Source organism: Triturus cristatus, chromosome 7, assembly GCF_964204655.1.
Source record: "Triturus cristatus chromosome 7, aTriCri1.1, whole genome shotgun sequence".
NCBI classification, from domain to species: Eukaryota; Metazoa; Chordata; class Amphibia; order Caudata; family Salamandridae; genus Triturus; species Triturus cristatus.
Genome location: NC_140590.1, coordinates 50,770,549 through 50,793,816, shown reverse-complemented (window position 1 = coordinate 50,793,816; position 23,268 = coordinate 50,770,549). Strand labels below are relative to the sequence as shown.

Below are 23,268 nucleotides of genomic sequence, written 5' to 3'. Positions count from 1 at the left end.
AGGAAGTTCATCAGGTAGACATTGCCCCTTTCCTTCTGACAGCAAGTTCATCAGGTAGACATTGCCCCTTTCCTTCCGACAGGAAGTTCATCAGGTAGACATTGCTCCTTTCCTTCCGACAGGAAGTTCATCAGGTAGACATTGCCCCTTTCCTTCTGACAGGAACTCCATCAGGTAGATATTTTCCCTTTTCTTCCGCCAGGAAGGTTCATCAGGTAGACATTGCCCCTTTCCTTCTGACAGGAAGTGCATCAGATAGTTATCACCCCTTGTCCTCTGACAGGAAGTTCATCAGGTAGACATTGCCCCTTTCCTTCCGACAGGAAGTTCATCAGGTAGACATTGCCCCTTTCCTTCTGACAGGAAGTGCATCAGATAGTTATCACCCCTTGTCCTCTGACAGGAAGTTCATCAGGTAGACATTGCCCCTTTCCTTCCGACAGGAAGTTCATCAGGTAGATATTGCTCCTTTTCTTCTGACAGAAAGTTCATCAGGTAGACATTGCTCCTTTCCTTCCGACAGGAAGTTCATCAGGTAGACATTGCCCCTTTCCTTCTGACAGGAAGTGCATCAGATAGTTATCACCCCTTGTCCTCTGACAGGAAGTTCATCAGGTGGATGTCACACTGCCCTTTCGACAGGAATTTCAAATTTAGAAAGGAAGGAAAAAGTCCTGGGTGAACTTTTTGAGATGGCAAGGACCAATCTAGATCTGCATTATGTTCAGCATCAGAGCATACATGGGAATTACATCGAATTAATTTGTTAAACATAATTCATAGAATTTATTTTACACTCAAAACCAACGTAAGTATTAGAGTGATAAAATAAAGAGTTCCCCTGGATGTCTCAGGAATAGTGTACACTTAGCCGACATGTTCGGATTTTTTGTGTGAAGTTTGTTAGATGTTGGAACCTTGACTTTGGAATCATTTCTGGGACGCTGCAGTTAGATTCGTCTTCTTGTTCTTAAAAATGTTATTCTGCAGCGTCTGCTGCGGCTTAACCCGCTTCAAGTCGAAAGCAATGTTATTATAAGGAGTTGCTATGGCTGCAGAGAACAGATTCCACGGAAGTGCTTAAGTGAAAAAAGAGCCAGAGAAATTGATTTATTGGAAGAGCTGGATGTGCTAAGCTGCGAATTAATGATATTCGAGGGAATCAAATCAGATGTTTTAATGAATAAGAAGTGGGAAGAAATCCGAGCAGATTCGTCTCTTTCCTCAAGAGAAATTGGACTAATTGTCCCCTTCCCGTCCTCGCTTTTTGTTGAATATTTGTAGTGGGCTGAGCATAAGAATGCGCCGGAGAACGGCACGTGCGCGGGAGAACCGCACGTGCGCATGAGAACTGCACGCGCGCGGGAGAACCGCACGTGCGCGGTAAAGTGCACGCGCGCGGGAGAACCGCACGTGCGCGGCGCAGAGAGCACTATAACAGTACTGGGGGATTACAGAGGCAATTATGAGAACGCGGTATTGTGACGTGTGCCCGGCAGTGGGGGAGTGACGTGGGATCAGAAGACGCCTCAGCTTTATTCGAACGCATTTAAAATATTCGGTAACACGTGTATTGCAATCGACACAATACTAGTCAAGTTGCATTAAAGGTGTATTTGTATACGTTCATATTCATATATTTGATTTGCTAATGATCTGTTGTCTCATTTCTAACCGCATTATACATACAGTGACAAAGTGATCAGTGCAGGGGTTCTGGCTGCAAGGGTGCTACTGGCATCAGAAATCAGGGTAAGGGTGGTGGCTGCGGGCATCAGTGTGAGCGTGCACGCTATGGGTTGGCATCAGGGGTCAATATAAGGGGGCACCTGAATCGGCGAAAGGCTGCTGCCATGAGTGGTCTGGCATCAGTCAATAGTGCTATGGTGGCGGCCTCGAGGACACTGGCATCAGGAATAGATGAAAGGCTGCTGCTATGAGTCGTCTGGCATCAGTGAATAGTGTTAGGGTGGCGGCCGTGAGGACAGTGGCATCCAGTGGCGGCTCCTCCGCTATGGCAGAGGAGAGTAGCCCCACTGCTTTTAAGCAGTGCCAAGTAGAAACATAAAAAGATAATAACTTGGAGTTTTAAACATGTTTTGCTTGGTGTCCTGCTGCTTTGCAGGCAGGCAGGTGGGTGTGGCTGCTCTGCTCTCGGAGAGGAGTGGTTTGCCCACTCCTAAGTGCGCAAGGACTGTTGGTCAAACCACTCATGCGCACTTTCCCCGTTCTTGAGTTGTGGACTCGTCAGAGTAGTCAACAGATGAGAACTGGTGTCCTGCCAAGGTCTTTTTAAAACCCAATTAAAACATTTAACCCACATAGGAGATACTGATTTGTGTGTGGTGTGTCTGCACTTCGCAAAACCATGGATGATTGGTCAGTATACTCAAAGTCAGGCCCTTTGCTTGGTCTGCTGGACTTTTCCTTTTTTACATCTTGCCAACAGGTCTCTTGTGAACCGCACCTAAAAGTTAGAGTGGCCTTTGTGCCAGTCCATTTCCAACCATCTGTTCGCCTTCGACACTCTCTTTTGGTTGCTTCTTATCCAATGACTTCCCTTCCTATTCATATGTGTGTTCTTCTCCTGGGTCAGAGGTTTTAACTATATCTGTGGTTGGGTGACTTGCATCCTTTCGCTGCTCACATTCAGGGTACTACTTTTGTATTTTTCATTCAACATTCCATGGGAGTGCTTTCTGGCTCTCCCCCTTGTGTGCCGCTCCCCCTCAAACTTAAGCTGCCAGTGGTACTCCCCACCCTTCTCAGTTTGGCATGATGAAAGAATAGCCGGTAAACGTGTTTTTAGCTCCTGCAAGAAGGCGCAGTACTTTGTACACATAGGCAGTCATGGCGGTGGACGATGGGCTGGGTGCCCACACTGGGCTGGCATTGGAGGTAAAATGTGTCTTAACCATGGCTGGAAAGGAAATCTCTCTTCTCCTTAGGGCCCATACATCTACTCCTTGGCTACTGCAGAGGACCAAATGGCTGAGCATGTGTTTGAGTCTTGAGTGCTGCTGAAAGCAAATGATACCTTGAGAACCATTTTCCTTAAAATTCCGAAACTTCCTTATTCTTTTAAAAATTCTGTTCAGTGTTTCTTGAGCGGAACATATTTGAAAAATTAAACCATGGCACTTTTCAATATTGAAAATGTAAATTCCGTTTCTAGTTCTGAAATACTTTAAAATTTGTTTATTTTTCCTCCAGTATTACAAATTTTTGTTTCTTGTTTTCTTGTAAATAAAGTGTTACAAACAAACATTGGCAAAGCCAATAGCTTGACTCTTGCATTATAAATGCGAGACCTCTCAGCTTAGCCAATGCTTGTTTGGTGCAGGCGCTGACCTGCCAGTGATGGTGCTGGAGCAAACCTATCTCGGACTCACCCATGCGCAGGGAAGACAGCACTTGCTGGCTGGGCTCGGTTAGGCTGAGGATGAGCAGCAGCAGAAGGGCGGGAGGGTACAGCATCTTCTACTCTTCCTCATGGAGAAGGTTTGGGTAGCAGCCTCGCTGACGCCACCTGCAGGGCAAGAGAGGGAGCGCTTTCAGCAATCAGAACTCATCATAACCTCTGCCATGCAGCCCAGAATACCACAGAGATTTCACAGCATTGATGCACACACAAGAGACTTCACAGCACCCGTATACAGCTCCCCCAAAACAGTGACCCCATCCCTCAAATTCTCGAAACCGAGTGAATGAAATCAGAGTTGAATACACAGGTGCGGAAATGTTCTGGTCACCTACCTGCAAACCTGGCAGCACTAAGCGATGCACAACTGTCTGTGGTACTACAAAACCCTCATAACTCTTTGGGCCTGATGGCAATGTGTACCCCTCAAAACCTACACTCGGCTTGACGGCCATAAACAAGGGGACACGTGCAATGTATTTCAAAGGTGTAGGGAAACATTTTAAATTTGCTTCTGCACTCTTAAGGGGTAATCTGAGACAAAATCCTAACTTTCGGTATTCACAAAAGGCATTTAGTTTTAGTAGTAGTAAAGTTAGGAATCCTAACTTTACTACTCCTAAACTGAGACAAAATCCTAACTTTACTACTTTCGGTATTCACAGAAGGCATTTCGTTTTAGTAGTAGTAAAGTCAGGATTCCTAACTTTGCTTCTCCTAAATGCCTTTTGTGAATACCGAAAGTTGTAAAGTTAGGATTTTGTCTCAGATTACTTTTGTGAGTCGGGCCCAAGGAAATTGAGTGAAAACACATGCAAATGTCATGAAATACTTAATAAAATTGCTAAAATAGAGAAAAGATGAACATTTAAAATACACTGCTCAAACACCTAAACTGCCGAAACAAACCCCTGAAGCATATCTGTGCTCTTTTAAATTGAAAGTGATGCAACAAAGTGACATTTTATGCATTTTTACCAGTAAAATGAGTGAGTCTTTCTTAGGAGTAAAAATAAAAAGTTGCAAATTACTCTGTTTGTAGGAAATGGTTCCCATCCCCTCTGCCCCCCCCCCCCCAAAAAAAATGCTGGAAGAGCGTGTTAGAGGCGTAATTGATAAAAACAAATCTCCATGTTGCAGATCTATGTAGCGCAGAAATAAGAATTTCACACAAATCTGCAGATGAAGTGCAGTTCTTTGAAGGCTTTGTGTAATGCTGTTTACAACACACCAGAGCTTTAAATGGACTCGTGTCACACTGTGGATTGACAGGACAGGGTCTCTAGACCGACCCTGCACTGTCAATCAGGTGCGCCGCGACCATTCGGGTGAGAGTACTTCAGTCCCACCCAAAACACTGGTACATTTCTTGTTAACTTTAATATAAATACACACACGAAGAAAATAAACTGTAGCAGAACAACATAGCGTCCAGGTGGAAAACGTAGGGGAAGATTACAGCAGAGGGGAGAACAGGAGGCAAGTAGGGAGAAAACCAGTGAGGAATTGTAAGAGAGTTGTGGAGAGAGTAAGCGAGAAGTGGGAGCCAGAGGGGCAGAGCTAGCGAGAGAAGGGTAGAGGCTGGGTAAATATGAGAGGCGAGTGGAGAGCACATGTGGATGTAAAGCCGCGGAACCAGCAAGCGACAGGAAGAGCCTGTCGTAGGGAAAAGGGTAGTGGCAGTGCTTTAAATGGGCTGGTACTCATAGGTGCCGGGTACCAGCACATCTTTTTTTTTACCGGTGTTAGTACCAGCACATCTCTGCTGCCGAGGAGAGTACCGGTCCCCATGAGAGGTGGGCTCACTTGATGCAACTGCTGGCGAGCACCAGGCTGTCAGCGTTGGAACCTATCTGACATCCAAGGCCCTTCTGTGTTCCTGATCTGAGCTGCTGCTGAACTATCCAGTGTGGGCTTTTTTGCCTGATGTCCCTATGTTCACCATCACATTGTGTTGAACAGTGGACGGCCTATTCAGGCCCTGTGCTGTCAATCACATTCACACTATTGCGTGGATGTGTGCAAACACAGGTACAGAGCCAGCAGGCTGACAGCGGCTATTAAAAAAGCCATGGGAGGTAAGGAGTTTAAAATGGCTTTAATCTCACCCGAGACTTTGTGTGAGTGTTTGCATATGTCTGTGTGCTTGCCTGCTTGTGTGTGCCTGCTTGTGTGTGCCTGCTTGTGTGTGCCTGCTTGTGTGTGCCTGCTTGTGTGTGCCTGCTCTTCTGTGAGAGAAGGAGCGAGAGAAGCAGGACATTCTCAGGAGATATTTTATGGTGAAAGTGTGGAAAGCTTTGTGTACACATGTGCGTATTTCTTTTTGTGCGTGCACGCTTGAGAATTTGTAATATTGTGCCAAACAACAACAAACAACAGGATGGCATTAAGAAGCAGCGTGTATAGCAGAACAAGGACATGTTAACAGATCACCCTGTTTGCCTTTCATTTTGTGTAATGAGTCCATCTCTTTTGTTGACATAAATGCATTTCCCATTTTTGACATGTGCTGAAGAAAACGGGTACAGAAGTCCTTATGTCTGATCATATCTTGCCTGTAGCCCCGCCCCTAGCCCCGCCCACCAGCCACACCTCTGCTCATTTTAATGAGTACCTGCACTTCTTTTTTTCCATTTAAAGCGCTGCAACGCGCACAGCCTTCTTTTCGGCGTTTAGTGGAGGCCACGCTCTAGGGGCAGCGGGAGTTTTAGAGAAAACATGTTTGGTTTAACACAGAACCGGAGGCTCTGTGAGATCTAGTTAAAACCGTGTTACAGAACCCAGGATGCACTTAGGATGAGAGGGCGCGGACATGCACAGAGAGAGCTCCAGACAGGACACTGTGTATCGCTTCCTTACCCCACACATAGACACATTAAATGACAGAGGACCAGCAGAAAATGCTGTCTCGCTGTATAAATGAGGCGCAACAATTACACCAGGATGGCGCCATAAACTGCACTTTAATCCTACACTCTTGTCTCTGAGCTACAAACACAGTGAAAAATACAGGTACACATGTTTGAGGGCCCGGTTTTAATTCATTATAAAGGTTTCTTTCAGACCCTTGCACAAGTAACACTTTCCGTAGCCTGCATAGATGCATGGACGCGCAGAAGTAGAGATGTGCAGATCTATGGATGCATAGATGAGTGGTTGCATCAGCGCATGGATGCAAAGATGCATGGATGTATACACAATGGATGACTAGATGCATGCATTGATAGATGCATGGATGTATACATGATGTATGACTAGATGCATGCATTGATAGATGCGTGGATGCATACATGATGGATGTATACACAATGGATGTCTAGATACATGCATTGATAGATGCATGGATGTATACATCTATTGATGTATACATGATGAATGCCTAGATGCATGCATTGATGGATACATGGATGTATAGATGCATGGATGAATAAACGATAGATACCTAGATGCATGGATGAATACATGGCTGGATGTATACATGATGTATGTCTGGATGCATGCATTGACAGATGCATGGGTGTATATGCACATGGATATATACATGATAAATGCCTGTATACATGCATTGATAGATGCATGGGTGTATAGATGCATGGATGAATAAATGATAGATGCCTAGATACATGCATCGATAGATGCATGGGTGTATATGCACTTGGATGTTTACATGATAGATGCCTAGATGCATGAATCGATGGATGCATGGTTGTATACATGATGGATGCCTAGATGCATGCATCGATAGATGTGTGGATGTATAGATACATGCATTAATAGATGCATGGATGTATACGTGATGGATGCCTAGTTGCATGCATTGATAGATGTGTGGATGTATAGATACATGCATTAATAGATGCATGGATGTATACATGATGGATGCCTAGATGCATGCAGTGATTTCAGGAATTTCAACTAACAGGCAGAATACGAAATTCACAAAAGTACGTGCAATCTGCAGCATAATTTACATTTCCAGTTTGGAAGGATGGGCGAGTTTAGGAATGCGGCTTTGCATCTTCACACACCTCTGCCAGAGTGACAGCTGAAGGAAGCTGCAGGATTTCCCTGCACTTCAGTCAGGACTCTGCACACATCTTTGGAACACCTGGTGAGCCTTATGTGGACCACTCAATGCCGGGCGCGAGGTCTCAGAGTACTGGGGTACCGCGTAAGGCGGGGTCCTACCACATTACAATTGGGTAATACTTAGGACTTCACATTGAATCCTCTAGTGTGCAGGTGAAACCAAAGCAGGGATCCGGCACTGGGCACACATGATCCCTCCTACTGTCTGGGATCACCTGTGAATGTGTCCGTCTGCAACGCAACTGGTGCTCATGTAAAGCGCCCTGATCGCTTCGGGTCTGGTTCGCGCTGTATACAAGTAACTTGACACCTTTAGAAGGATGTGCATTGATGTCATTCGTGTCTTTATTATAAAATGAAGTTGTATTAGTCCAAAAACGATGGTCTATGAAGCTGTTGTATATTTGAGTGTATTCAAGAATTCCCAGCAATCTCTCTGCAGTACTTAGCTGTGCTCATATCTGTCCCCCAAAGAGTGACAGATGTGAGTGGTGAGGACACTGTGTGCAGAGCGCCAGATGTGAGTGGTGAAGACACTGTGTACAGTGCGCCAGGTGTGAGTGGCGAAGATATTGTGTACAGTGCACCAGGTGTGAGTGGTGAAGACACTGTGTACAGTGCACCAGGTGTGAGTGGTAAAAACGCTGTGTACAGTGCACCAGGTGTGAGTGGTGAAGATATTGTGTACAGTGCACCAGGTGTGAGTGGTGAAGACACTGTGTACAGTGCGCCAGGTGCGAGTGGTAAAAACACTGTGTACAGTGCACCAGGTGTGAGTGGTAAAAACACTGTGTACAGTGCACCAGGTGTGAGTGGTGAAGATATTGTGTACAGTGCACCCAGTGTGAGTGTTGAAGACATTGTGTTCACTGCACCAGATGTGAGTGGTGAAGACACTGGGTACAGTGCACCAGGTGTGAGTGGTGAAGACATTGTGTTCACTGCACCAGATGTGAGTGGTGAAGACACTGCTGTGTACAGTGCACCAGGTGTGAGTGGTGAAAACACTCTGTACAGTGCACCCAATGTGAGTGGTGAAGACACTGTGTTCCGTATGCCAGGTGTGAGTGGTGAAGGCGCTGTGTACAGTGTGCCAGGTGTGAGTGGTAAAAACACTGTGTACAGTGCCCCAGGTGTGAGTGGTGAAGACACTGTGTACAGTGTAACAGGTGTGAGCGGTGAAGACACTGTGTACAGTGCGCCAGGTGTGAGTGGTAAAAACACTGTGTACAGTGCGCCAGATGTGAGTGGTGAAGACACTGTGCACTGCTCTCACCAGGTGTGAGTGGTGAAGACACTGTGTACAGTGCACCAGGTGTGAGTGCTGAAGACACTGTGTACAGTGCACCAGGAGTGGTGAAGACATTGTGTGCTGTGCACTAGGTGTGAGTGGTGAAGTCACTGTGTGTAGTGCACCAGGTGTGAGTGGTGAAGACACTGTGTGCAGTGCACCAGGTGTTAGTGGTGAAGACACTATGTACAGTGCTACAGGAATTGCACCATGTGTAAGTTGTGAAGACACTGTGTGCACTGCACTAGATGTGAGTGGTGGAGACACTGTGTGCACCGCCCCAGGTGTGAGTAGTGATGACGCAACTGGTGCTCATGTAAAGCGCCCTGATACCTTCGGGTCTGGTTCGCGCTGTATACAAGTAATTTGACACCCTTAGAAGGATGTGCATTGATGTCATTCGTGTCTTTATTATAAAATGAAGTTGTATTAGTCCAAAAACGATGGTCTATGAAGCTGTTGTATATTTTAGTGTATTCAAGAATTCCCAGCAATCTCTCTGCAGTACTTAGCTGTGCTCATGTCTGTCCCCCAAAGAGTGACAGATGTGAGTGGTAAAAACACTGTGTACAGTGCACCAGGTGTGAGTGGAGAAGACACTGTGTACAGTGCGCCAGCTATGAGTGGTAAAAACACTGTGTACATTGCAACAGGTTCAAGTGGTGAAGACATTATATACAGTGTGCCAGCTATAAGTGGTAAAAACACTGTTTACAGTGCACCAGGTGTGAGTGGTGAAGATATTGTGTACAGTGCGCCAGGTGTGAGTGGTGAAGATATTGTGTACAGTGCACCCAGTGTGAGTGTTGAAGGCACCGTATACAGTGCTCCGGGGATTGCACCAGGTGTAAGTGGTGAAGACACTATGTACATTCCACCAGGTGCAAGTGTTGAAGACATTATATACAGTGCACCAGGTGTGAGCGGTGAAGACACTATGTCCAGTGCACCAGGTATGAGTGGAGATGACACTGTGTACAGTGCACCAGGTGTGAGTGGAGAAGACACTGTGTACAGTGCGCCAGGTGTGAGTGGTAAAACACTGTGTACAGTGCACCAGGTGTGAGTGGTGAAGATATTGTTTACAGTAGACCAGGCATGAGTGTTGAAGGCACCGTTTAAAGTGCTCCGGGAATTGCACCAGGTGTAAGTGGTGAAGACACTATGTACATTGCACCAGGTGCAAGTGGTGAAGACATTATATACAGTGCACCAGGTGTGAGCAGTGAAGACACTATGTCCAGTGCACCAGGTATGAGTGGTGAAAACACTGAGTACAGTGCACCAGGTGTGAGTGGAGAAGGCACTGTGTACAGTGCACCAGGTGTGAGTGGAGAAGATACTGTGTACAGTGCACCAGGTGTGAGTGGAGAAGACACTGTGCACAGTGCGCCAGGGGTGAGTGGTAAAACACTGTGTACAGTTAGCCAGGTGTGAGTGGAGATGACACTGTGTACAATGCGCCAGGTGTGAGTGGTAAAAACACTGTGTACAGTGCACCAGGTGTGAGTGGGGAAGATATTGTGTAAAGTGCACCAGGCATGAGTGTTGAAGGCACCGTATACAGTGCTCTGGGGATTGCACCAGGTGTAAGTGGTGAAGACACTCTGTAAGGTTCACCAGGTGTGAATGGTGAAGATACTGAGTACAGTACACCTGGACTACTGGAACTCTGTGTATAAGGTGTATCTGCTTCATTGCTGAAAAGATTGCAGCTTGTCCAAAACAATGCAGTCCCCATCTCCTCACCAGCTGGAGATCCAGCTCACCTTTAGGCCGCTATTGTCTGCTGCCTGTCTACCTGCTCTCCTCCTCTGCTTGTTTCTTGCTCTGTTTTGCCTTTTCTGCTCATTTTTCTGCCTTCCGTTTTGCTCGTTTTTCTGCCCTGTTTTGCCTTTTTCTGATCGTTGTCATGTTCTGCCTTTTCTGCTAGTTTTTCTGCCCTGTGTTTTGACCTCCTCTACTCTGTTTTGACTTTTTGTGGTTGCAGTGGCGGGTCCTCCGCTAAGGCGGAGAAGCGTCGCCCCACTGTGTTAATAACTTCAGGTTATTATCATTGTATTTGTTCCAGCTGTGCAGCTTTGCTGGGAGGGGGGGAGAGGGAGGGGCTGCTCTGTTCTCAGAGCAGGGGAGGTATGGTCTGCCCAATCCAAGTGCAGGGTGCACTACAGCCTGCTTGGAGAACATGCCCAGGCCCCATTCCCTGGCTGAGCACCGAACCATGGCGTTCGGACCAAACACAACGCTGCATTGCAGCATTGTGATTGGCTTAGGGGAGGGAGCCTGGCTGCTTCTTGTGCCAGCCTCTGAGAGACTGCGATGACATGGGAAGGAGCAGGAAAGCGGCAAGGAGGTACGCTCTTTTTTACAACTACCACCCCCTCTTCCCCCTGGACCGCCCGCCACCCACGATCCGTGCAGCCGCTACTGTCTAATTATTTTTCTGCCCTCTGTTTTTTCCTTTTCTGCTCATTTTTCTGCCCTCTGTTTTTGCCTTTTTTGCTCATTTCTTCCCTCTTACCACTGTTTCTTCAAGGCCTGGCTTTTTGACAGAGACCTCACAGTCCATCTCCCAGATACCACTGGGGTGACGGTGCCGCGCCCCACGAATGCTGATTGATTGATTGAGACTGCTCTTCGCTATCCCTCGCATCAGTCAATATCCCATCATCTGCACGCTCTGCAATGGCTCCCAGTAGAAGAGAGATGTGCGTTTAAGGCTCTTTGCATCTGTCTCTGGCTCTCTCAGATAAAGGACCGTCTGATAGAAGATCTCGCATCATTCGGCACAGTCCAAGGCACAGTGTGTGTTCGGCCTCCGCACGCCTGGCGACTGCTGTGAGAGTGCGAGAACCTGCCTGGGTGGCAGATCTTTCATCATCCTGGACTCAAACCTGGGAGAGCTTCTCTTGAACATCAGATCACAAACACGTTTGTTGATCTTTGAGGATAATAGCCCCTGCTTCAGGAGTGCCTGTCAATGGGAGAGGGATCTGGGAACCATGAGGCCGACAGGTGACATGCAGTCTTTGGTATTGAACATATGAAGGGAGGACTACAGACAGACATGAAGACAAGTTAGAGTAGCCAAAGCATTACTAGATATAAAGTCACAAAAACACATCTGGATAGATCACAGAAAAAGCAACATATCTCTCCACTTCAGGCATTATAATCCCAGAATCCCGAGACACATTCTTTGGTTGTGGTGCGAGGGCACAACCACAGGCGACCAGGGGCCACATACAGCGCCAGTGTCCACAGGCTGCAGACCGAGCAAGACACAGAAGGATCCTGTGACATCAACCAGTGAACAAGTACAGTGCCAGTGTCTACAGGCTGCAGAGGGAGCAAGACACAGAAGGATCCAGTGATCCCAAGCAGTGACCAAGTACAGCACCAGTGTCCACAGGTTGCAGACGAAGCAAGATACAGAAGGATCCAGTGATCTCAACCAGTGACCAAGTACAGTGCCAGTGTCCACAGGCTGCAGAATGAGCAAGACATAGAAGGATCCTGTGACATCAACCAGTGAACAAGTACAATGCCAGTGTCTACAGGCTGCAGAGGGAGCAAGACACAGAAGGATCCAGTAATTTCCACCTGTTGCCAAGCACAGCGCCAGTGTCCATAGGATGGAGACTGAACAAGACACAGAAGGATTTAGTGATCTCAACCAGTGACCAAGTACAGTGACAGTGTCCACAGGCTGCAGACAGAGCAAGACACAGAAGGATCCAGTGATATCAACCAGTGACCAAGTACAGCACCAGTGTCCACAGGCTGCAGACTGAGCAAGACACAGAAGGATCCAGTGATCCCAACCAGTGGTCAAGCAATGTGCCAGTGTGCACAGGCTGCACACTGAACAAGACACAGAAGGATCCAGTGATCTCAAACAGTGACCAAGCACAGCACCAGTATCGACAGGCTGCACAATGAACAATACACAGAAGGATCCAGTGTCTCAAACAGTGACCAAGTACAGTGCCACTGTCCACAGGCTGCACAATGAACAAGACAGAGAAGGATCCAGTAATCCCAACCAGTGGTCAAGCACTGTGCCAGTGACCACAGGCCACAGATGGGGAAGACAAGGAAGGATCCAGTGATCTCAACCAGCGACCAAGCACAACACGAGTGTCGATAGGATAGAGACTGAACAAGACACAGGAAGATCCAGTGATCTCAACCAGTGACCAAGTAAAGTGTGCCAGTGTCCACAGGCTGCAGAATGATCAAGACACAGAAGGATGCAGTAATATCAACCAGTGACCAGGTGCAGCACCAGTGTCCACAGGCTGCAGACGGAGCAAGATACAGAAGGATCCAGTGATATCAACCAGTGACCAAGTACAGCACCAGTGTCCACAGGCTGCAGATTGAACCAGATACAGAAGGATCCAGTGATCTCAACCAGTGACCAAGTACAGTGCCAGTGTCTACAGTCTGCAGATGGAGCAAGACACAGAAGGATCCAGTAATTTCAGCCTGTTGCTAAGCACAGCGCCAGTGTCCATGGGATGGAGACTGAACAAGACACAGAAGGATTTAGTGATCTCAACCAGTGACCAATTACAGCGACAGTGTCCACAGGCTGCAGACAGAGTAAGACACAGAAGGATCTAGTAGTATCAACCAGTGACCAAGTACATCACCAGTGTCCACAGGCTGCAGACTGAACCAGACGCAGAAGGATCCAGTGTTCTCAACCAGTGACCAAGTACAGTGCCAGTGTCCACAGGTTGTAGACTAAGCAAGACACAAAAGAATCCAGTGATCTCAACCAGTGACGAAGTACAGCACCAGTGACCATAGGGTGCAGACAGAGCAAGAGACAGAAGGATCCAGTGATCTCAAACAGCGACTAAGTACAGTGCCAGTGTCCACAGGTTGCAGTCAGAGCAAGACAAAGAAGGATCCTGTGATCCCAAACAGTGACCAAGTACAGCGCCAGTGTCAACAGGCTGCAGACACAGCAAGACACAGAAGGATCCAGTGATCTCAACCAGTGACCAAGTACAGCACCAGTGTCCACAGGTTGCAGACTGAACCGGACACAGAAGGATCCAGTGATCTCAACCAGTGACCAGGTGCAGTGCCAGTGTCCACAGGCTGCAGACGGAGCAAGATACAGAAGGATCCAGTGATATCAACCAGTGACCAAGTACATCACCAGTGTCCACAGGCTGCAGATTGAACCAGATACAGAAGGATCCAGTGATCTCAACCAGTGACCAAGTACAGTGCCAGTGTCTACAGGCTGCAGATGGAGCAAGACACAGAAGGATCCAGTAATTTCAGCCTGTTGCCAAGCACAGCGCCAGTGTCCATGGGATGGAGACTGAACAAGACACAGAAGGATTTAGTGATCTCAACCAGTGACCAAGTACAGCGGCAGTGTCCACAGGCTGCAGACAGAGTAAGACACAGAAGGATCTAGTGGTATCAACCAGTGACCAAGTACAGCACCAGTGTCCACAGGCTGCAGACTGAACCAGACACAGAAGGATCCAGTGATCTCAACCAGTGACCAAGTACAGCGCCAGTGTCCACAGGCTGCAGACAGAGTAAGACACAGAAGGATCTAGAGGTATCAACCAGTGACCAAGTACAGCACCAGTGTCCACAGGCTGCAGACTGAACCAGACACAGAAGGATCCAGTGATCTCAACCAGTGACCAAGTACAGCACCAGTTTCCACAGGCTGCAGACTGAACCAAACACAGAAGGATCCAGTGATCTCAACCAGTGACCAAGTGCAGCGCCAGTGTCCATAGGATGAAGACTGAACAAGACACAGAAGGATCCAGTGATCTCACACAGTGACCAAGTACAGCACCAATTTCCACAGGCTGCAGACTGAACCAAACACAGAAGGATCCAGTGATCTCAACCAGTGACCAAGTACAGCGCCAGTGTCCATAGGATGGAGACTGAAAAAGACACAGAAGGATCCAGTGATCTCACACAGTGACCAAGTACAGCACCAATTTCCACAGGCTGCAGACTGAGCAAGACACAGAAGGATCCAGTGATCTCAACCAGTGACCAGGTGCAGTGCCAGTGTCCACAGGCTGCAGACGGAGCAAGATACAGAAGGATCCAGTGATATCAACCAGTGACCAAGTACATCACCAGTGTCCACAGGCTGCAGACTGAACCAGACGCAGAAGGATCCAGTGTTCTCAACCAGTGACCAAGTACAGTGCCAGTGTCCACAGGTTGTAGACTAAGCAAGACACAAAAGAATCCAGTGATCTCAACCAGTGACGAAGTACAGCACCAGTGACCATAGGGTGCAGACAGAGCAAGAGACAGAAGGATCCAGTGATCTCAAACAGCGACTAAGTACAGCGCCAGTGTCCACAGGTTGCAGTCAGAGCAAGACAAAGAAGGATCCTGTGATCCCAAACAGTGACCAAGTACAGCGCCAGTGTCAACAGGCTGCAGGCACAGCAAGACACAGAAGGGTCCAGTGATCTCAACCAGTGACCAAGTACAGCACCAGTGTCCATAGGCTGCAGACTGAACCGGACACAAAAGGATCCAGTGATCTCAACCAGTGACCAGGTGCAGTGCCAGTGTCCACAGGCTGCAGATGGAGCAAGATACAGAAGGATACAGTGATATCAACCAGTGACCAAGTACATCACCAGTGTCCACAAGCTGCAGATTGAACCAGATACAGAAGTATCCAGTGATCTCAACCAGTGACCAAGTACAGCGCCAGTGTCCACAGGCTGTAGATGGAGCAAGCCACAGAAGTATCCAGTGATATCAACCAGTGACCAAGTTCAGTGCCAGTGCCCACAGGCTGCAGACTGAACCAGACACAGAAGGATCCAGTGATCTCAACCAGTGACCAAGTACAGCACCAGTTTCCACAGGCTGCAGACTGAACCAAACACAGAAGGATCCAGTGATCTCAACCAGTGACCAAGTACAGCGCCAGTGTCCATAGGATGAAGACTGAACAAGACACAGAAGGATCCAGTGATCTCACACAGTGACCATGTACAGCACCAATTTCCACAGGCTGCAGACTGAACCAAACACAGAAGGATCCAGTGATCTCAACCAGTGACCAAGTACAGCGCCAGTGTCCATAGGATGGAGACTGAAAAAGACACAGAAGGATCCAGTGATCTCACACAGTGACCAAGTACAGCACCAATTTCCACAGGCTGCAGACTGAGCAAGACACAGAAGGATCCAGTGATCTCAACCAGTGACCAGGTGCAGTGCCAGTGTCCACAGGCTGCAGACGGAGCAAGATACAGAAGGATCCAGTGATATCAACCAGTGACCAAGTACATCACTAGTGTCCACAGGCTGCAGATTGAACCAGATACAGAAGGATCCAGTGATCTCAACCAGTGACCAAGTACAGTGCCAGTGTCTACAGGCTGCAGATGGAGCAAGACACAGAAGGATCCAGTAATTTCAGCCTGTTGCCAAGCACAGCGCCAGTGTCCATGGGATGGAGACTGAACAAGACACAGAAGGATTTAGTGATCGCAACCAGTGACCAAGTACAGCGACAGTGTCCACAGGCTGCAGACAGAGTAAGAAACAGAAGGATCTAGTGGTATCAACCAGTGACCAAGTACAGCACCAGTGTCCACAGGCTGCAGACTGAACCAGACACAGAAGGATCCAGTGATCTCAACCAGTGACCAAGTACAGCGCCAGTGTCCACAGGCTGTAGATGGAGCACGACACAGAAGTATCCAGTGATATCAACCAATGACCAAGTATAGCGCCAGTGCCCACAGGCTGCAGACTGAACCAGACACAGAAGGATCCAGTGATCTCAACCAGTGACCAAGTACAGCACCAGTTTCCACAGGCTGCAGACTGAACCAAACACAGAAGGATCCAGTGATCTCAACCAGTGACCAAGTACAGCGCCAGTGTCCATAGGATGAAGACTGAACAAGACACAGAAGGATCCAGTGATCTCACACAGTGACCAAGTACAGCACCAATTTCCACAGGCTGCAGACTGAACCAAACACAGAAGGATCCAGTGATCTCAACCAGTGACCAAGTACAGCGCCAGTGTCCATAGGATGGAGACTGAAAAAGACACAGAAGGATCCAGTGATCTCACACAGTGACCAAGTACAGCACCAATTTCCACAGGCTGCAGACTGAGCAAGACACAGAAGGATCCAGTGATCTCAACCAGTGACCAAGTAAAGCGCCAGTGTCCATAGGATGGAGACTGAACAAGACACAGAAGGCTACAGTGATCTCAACCAGTGACCAAGCACAGCGCCAGTGTCCATAGGATGGAGACTGAACAAGACACAGATGGATCCAGTGATCTCAACCAGTGACCAAGTACAGCGCCAGTGTCCATAGGATGGAGACTGAACAAGACACAGAAGGATCCAGTGATCTCACACAGTGACCAAGTACAGCACCAGTTTCCACAGGCTGCAGACTGAACCAGACACAGAAGGATCCAGTGATCTCAACCAGTAACCAAGTACAGCACCAGTGTCCACAGGCTGTAGATGGAGCAAGACACAGAAGTATCCAGTGATATCAACCAGTGACCAAGTACAGCGCCAGTGCCCACAGGCTGCAGACTGAACCAGACACAGAAGGATCCAGTGATCTCAACCAGTGACCAAGTACAGCACCAGTTTCCACAGGCTGCAGACTGAAGCAAACACAGAAGGATCCAGTGATCTCAACCAGTGACCAAGTACAGCGCCAGTGTCCATAGGATGAAGACTGAACAAGACACAGAAGGATCCAGTGATCTCACACAGTGACCAAGTACAGCACCAATTTCCACAGGCTGCAGACTGAACCAAACACAGAAGGATCCAGTGATCTCAACCAGTGACCAAGTACAGCGCCAGTGTGCATTGGATGGAGACTGAACAAGTCAAGACACAGAAGGATCCAGTGATTTCACACAGTGACCAAGTACAGCACCAATTTCCACAGGCTGCAGACTGAGCAAGACACAGAAGGATCCAGTGATCTCAACCAGTGACCAAGTAAAGCGCCAGTGTCCATAGGATGGAGACTGAACAAGACACAGAAGGATCCAGTGATCTCAACCAGTGACCAAGCACAGTGCCAGTGTCCATAGGATGGAGACTGAACAAGACACAGATGGATCCAGTGATTTCAACCAGTGACCAAGTACAGCGCCAGTGTCCATAGGATGGAGACTGAACAAGACACAGAAGGATCCAGTGATCTCACACAGTGACCAAGTACAGCATCAGTTTCCACAGGCTGCAGACTGAGCAAGACACAGAAGGATCCAGTGATCTTAACCAGTGACCAAGTAAAGCGCCAGTGTCCATAGGATGGAGACTGCACAAGACACAGAAGGATCCAGTGATCTCAACCAGTGACCAAGCACAGTGCCAGTGTCCATAGGATGGAGACTGAACAAGACACAGATGGATCCAGTGATCTTAACCAGTGACCAAGTGCAGCGCCAGTGTCCATAGGATGGAGACTGAACAAGACACAGAAGGATCCAGTGATCTCACACAGTGACCAAGTACAGCACCAGTTTCCACAGGCTGCAGACTGAGCAAGACACAGAAGGATCCAGTGATCTCAACCAGTGACCAAGTAAAGCACCAGTGTCCATAGGATGGAGACTGAACAAGACACAGAAGGATCCAGTGATCTCACACAGTGACCAAGTACAGCACCAGTTTGCACAGGCTGCAGACTGAACCAGACACAGAAGGATCCAGTGATCTCAACCAGTGACCAAGTAAAGCGCCAGTGTCCATAGGATGGAGACTGAACAAGACACAGAAGGATCCAGTGATCTCAACCAGTGACCAAGTACAGCACCTGTGTCCATAAGATGGAGACTGAACAAGGCGCAGAGTTATCCAGTGATCTCACACTAAGGCAACTAGTAACCAAGTATAGTGCCAATAGGCTGCCAACAGGGAACAAGCAGAAGCAAACCCCGATACCCTATTTCAGAGAAGGAGGGATATAAGTCAGGCTACAGATCCTACAAGTAGATTTGTGTGCATTTAACACAATTTTTGTTTTATACATGCGTTGTATTCCGAACCAAACTACGGAAAGGTAATATCACCCTCCTTGCATTGGAAAGGAGATGCAGATAAACATGCAGAAACCCAGGGCCCGATTCACAGAACTAACTTATGACAAAATCCTAAACTTACTACCATTTTCGTATTCACAGAAGGCACTTACTCATTTTGGTATTCACAGAAGACACTTACTCACTTCGGTATTCACAGAAGTTAGGAGTCCTAAGTTTAGGACTCCTAAATGCCTTCTGTGAATACCGAAAGTCTTAAAATTAGAATTTTTCTCAGTTTAGGAGTCCTAAAGTTAGGACTCCTAACTTTACTACTACTAAACTGAGAAAAATCCTAATTTTAAGGCTTTCGGTATTCACAGAAGGCATTTAGGAGTCCTAAAGTTAGGAGTCCTAACTTTACTACTACTAAATTGAGAAAAATCCTAATTTTAAGACTTTTGGTATTCACAGAAGCCATTTAGGAGTCCTAAAGTTAGGACTCCGAACTATACTACCACTAAACTGAGAAAAATCCTAATTTTAAGACTTTCGGTATTCACAGAAGGCATTTAGGAGTCCTAAAGTTAGGACTCCTAACTTCTGTGAATACCGAAATGAGTAGGTGCCTTCTGTGAATACCAAAATGGTAGTAAGTTTAGGATTTTGTCTTAAATTAGTTCTGTGAATCGGGCCCCCAATATTTGCAAAGTATTACTCAGTGTTTTATTTCACAATTATTCAAGATCAATCTAAGTGGTTATATAATTACTGCAGTGCACAAATGACCCCAAATCACTCAGTAATATCTACATGAGAGACAGGGACATGTAATATAGGCAGGGCCACTGGAATTATGTGATTGTGCGGCTGCATATTTTTCCGCATAATTATGGATTTGCCACATTTGCCACATTATCCATCACCTGCTGCATAATCTGTACATTTTAACCAAAAAATCTGTTTCTAGCTCAAATGAAACAAGGGTTACTCAAAGCCCAGTGACCCTTGCTGCTGTGCAGGAGGAGGCCCTCTGCAAAGGTTGACTGGCCACCTCTCTGTTGCTTATCGGTGTATGTGAGACTAAACTGCTACTGATGATATGCAGCCAATGCCGCGACAGTGTTAACAAGTGTATAAATAACAAAATAATGAAGTGCTACTACCACTAAATGTTCTGCATCATGCCGCATAACTTGCCTTTAGGGGTGTATAATTTACTCAAACCTGCCAAGTAATTTGGCCCTCCCCTGCCGCATAATTCCAGTGACCCTGAATATAGGTAGTACATCTCTCGAATCCCCTCCTGGCAGAGGCAAGATATGTTCAGGAGCACCTGGAAGACAAGACTGTTTCCAAGGTGATGCCGCAACAGCCAGATAGAACCACCTGCATCCAGGAGGAGGGAATGGGCAAAACAGAACTCAAGATGGCGCCCAACACTGGAACAATCATGTGAGGCAGAAGAACATGCACAGCGATCTCTCAATATTGTTTGCTGCACTCCATGCATAAGTACAGCTATACACACGCAGCGGTGTAGTCAGGGCTTTAAGAGGGGTCTCTCAAAGGGGCGTGGCCAATGTAATTGACGGCGTGACTTAAAAGCACGTAAGGTAAAACTCTGTGCTTAGCATAGTGTGCCGATACAACAAGTGACATCATACCTACAACAAATACCTACAACAAGTCACGACTATTGGCTTTGTCAATGGATGTCAGTTGCATAAGATAAATAAGCAGGAACTATGGCTTGTATATAATATTGAAAATCTTCGACTTAAAGCCCTGGTGACACCACAACAATGTTGCTGCTCCTGAGTTTAAAAAAGAGAAGGGAAATCCAGAGAGAAAATGACTCTCTTTAAAGGATTTCCCTTCCCCAATAACGTTCACCTGGTTTGACGTCATGTCGTAACTTCTGCACTAGTGAGAAGTGAGCAGTTGGAGCAGCGCACATCGATGTGCCTGCTGTCACTGTAGTCTGGAAAAAAATGGACCACCTGTGCCAGGGCGCAAAACAGAGCCCAATAGAGACCCGATTTGGGGCCCCCTTCAAAAAACTGCTAGTGCTCAGCACCAATGAGACCCGGCTCACTTAAAGCCCTAGGTATAGTATATATGTAACCTGCCATGCATGCATGACACAAAAACACTACAGTGACACATTTCTTTACACCCACGGTGCTTAATTTGTAAAGAAATAAGTGCCAGGGCTCTCATCAGGAGGCCATTGCAGCTTGAATCACATATTGCCCTGCCATGCAACCAATGATAGTAACAGCACAACTGCTAACCATCACACTCTTATAAGTGTGACAGTTCAGGCTATTTCACGCCCCTAAAGCAATGTCATTTTTAATGTATTGTGAATTAATAATTAACTGGTGTTGTGGTAATCTCTAAATTAGTCAGACAGCGCCACTTTGTGGCAGATTGTCACAAGCACCGGTGTTGATGATTAAGTGCTGGTGCTGAGCACTGGAAACCGGGGGCACAAATTAAGCACAGTATCAATTTATACCTAAGCATCCTAACTCTCACCTTCTTACTCCGCTTGCATTATCACATACCAAGGTGCAGCAGCAAAAACACAATAATAGTACAACTGTGTTCCTCATAAATGACATCACCCAACCCTACTCAACTGTGGTACGCAATGGACAGACACCTACTCAACCAACCCTATGAAGGAGCATGTAACGCTTCCTCAAGTGCGCTTTGCACCTCGTCATGGTTATGAAGACTTTATAAAAGCAACTACAATATAATACAAGTGATGACAAAGCACAGGGAAGTCTGAGCAAGCTAGGGATTGAAGCAAGCAGAGACAAACGTGTGGATGTCAAAGGCAGAAGGATGTGATGAGTCCCGCCAGCTGGAGACAGAAGCAGACACTCATTGATCGGGCCCACATACACTGACAATGCTAAGTCTGCACTTTGGCTGGATACTGCATTTTGATTGGTTCCTTGCCGGTTGATATCTACCAGAGAGATTCATACCCAGAAGCTGAGATGATTTAAGCCCATGTATCATAAACTCTTGATTCCATAACTTCTGCCTGTGCAGATGGCAGGGATCCAATAAAGCGCTAGGCAGTAACCTATATCAGAGCGCGAGCGGCATTAGAAGATGTGCTGGAGAACAAACCTAAAATCCTTCACTTAACCGAAAAGCTAGACGACTAGGAAGATACATATGGATCTTGGCGAAACTGACACTAGTTGTAAAACTATAAGAAGAGACAAAAATGATCCTCCTTATACATAGCTAAAAGTGACTTCAGCAGTGCTTAATTTTAGCCGGTGGTTTCCGGTGCTCAGCACCAGCACTTGTTTGGTTTCTGTTGCTCGGTACAGGCACTTTAATTGTCAACACTGCACTTATGACACTCTGCCACATGGTGGCACTGCTCTTCTAATTTAGAGATGAGCAGAACAAAGGTTGTTTATGAATACAATGTACATAAAAAATGACGAATACCTGCCTCCCCAGCCATAGGCGTGGGGGACCTGGAATAATCTGAACCGTCTGTCGCACCGGCAGGCGAGAGGGACGGATAGTAGTTGTTTAGGCAGCGATGACAGGTGCGGTGGGTGGTGCAGGCTGCAGTGGCCTCCTGGTCAGAGCCCTGGCACTTAATATTTTACACCTTAAGCACTGGCCCTCAGTCTGCATTATACATTGAAACTCTGCAGCCCATCATTCTCTTTCACCCATTGTTTAGTAAACTTGCAGTTTTAAGAGATCATGTATTCACTGCTGGTTTAATTAGGTAACAGTTCTTTTTGTTCATTTGAAAGTGTCACAGTTTGGAAAAGTGTAGGTAAATAAAATGGAAATCAGGCACTTGAAGTGCATAATAACACTTCATTTTCCCAAATGTTTGTGTAATTACAGACAAGCAGATTACTTACATTTCAGACTCCCTTATAATAATTCATCTTCATAACAGGCTCACCAATACATAATTTTAAAATGTGATTTGAAGTAACTACAATACTTGTTTCCCTTTCCTCTTGTTGTGGCTCTCACAATCCCCCTCCCGAACGATTCAACAGAGAGACCATGTGACAGCAGGAGATACAACAGTGGTATCTCAGCCAAACAAAACATCAGCTCTCACAAAGCACTCCACAGAATGTGCAGTAACATGAAACACACACCGCACAGTCATATCGTGAATTACATCCAAAAGGACAGGGGTCTGATTTACAATAACAGTAGGAGGAAGCACTCCCGGCCAATCTGATTCACATGGCAATAGGGGGAAGCACTTCCGGGTAATCTGACACCAAATAGCAACTCGGGAAGCACCTCCGGGTAATCTGATGTATCATGGCAATAGGGGGAAGCCCTTCAGGGTAATCTGATTTACAATAGCAACAGGAAGAAGCACTTCCGGGTAATTTGACA

General features: G+C 46.9%; 1 protein-coding gene across 1 annotated transcript in view; it reads right to left on the bottom strand.

The window, feature by feature from the left end:
* GRIK5 (glutamate ionotropic receptor kainate type subunit 5) overlaps positions 1–23,268 on the bottom strand; it is a 1,516,626-nt gene that overhangs the window by 540,018 nt on the left and 953,340 nt on the right. The window contains exon 4 of the mRNA XM_085615595.1: positions 3,393–3,529. Within this exon, the coding sequence (XP_085471721.1) occupies positions 3,393–3,477 (85 nt within the window). The 5' untranslated portion in view covers positions 3,478–3,529. The remainder of the gene's footprint in view (positions 1–3,392; positions 3,530–23,268) is intronic.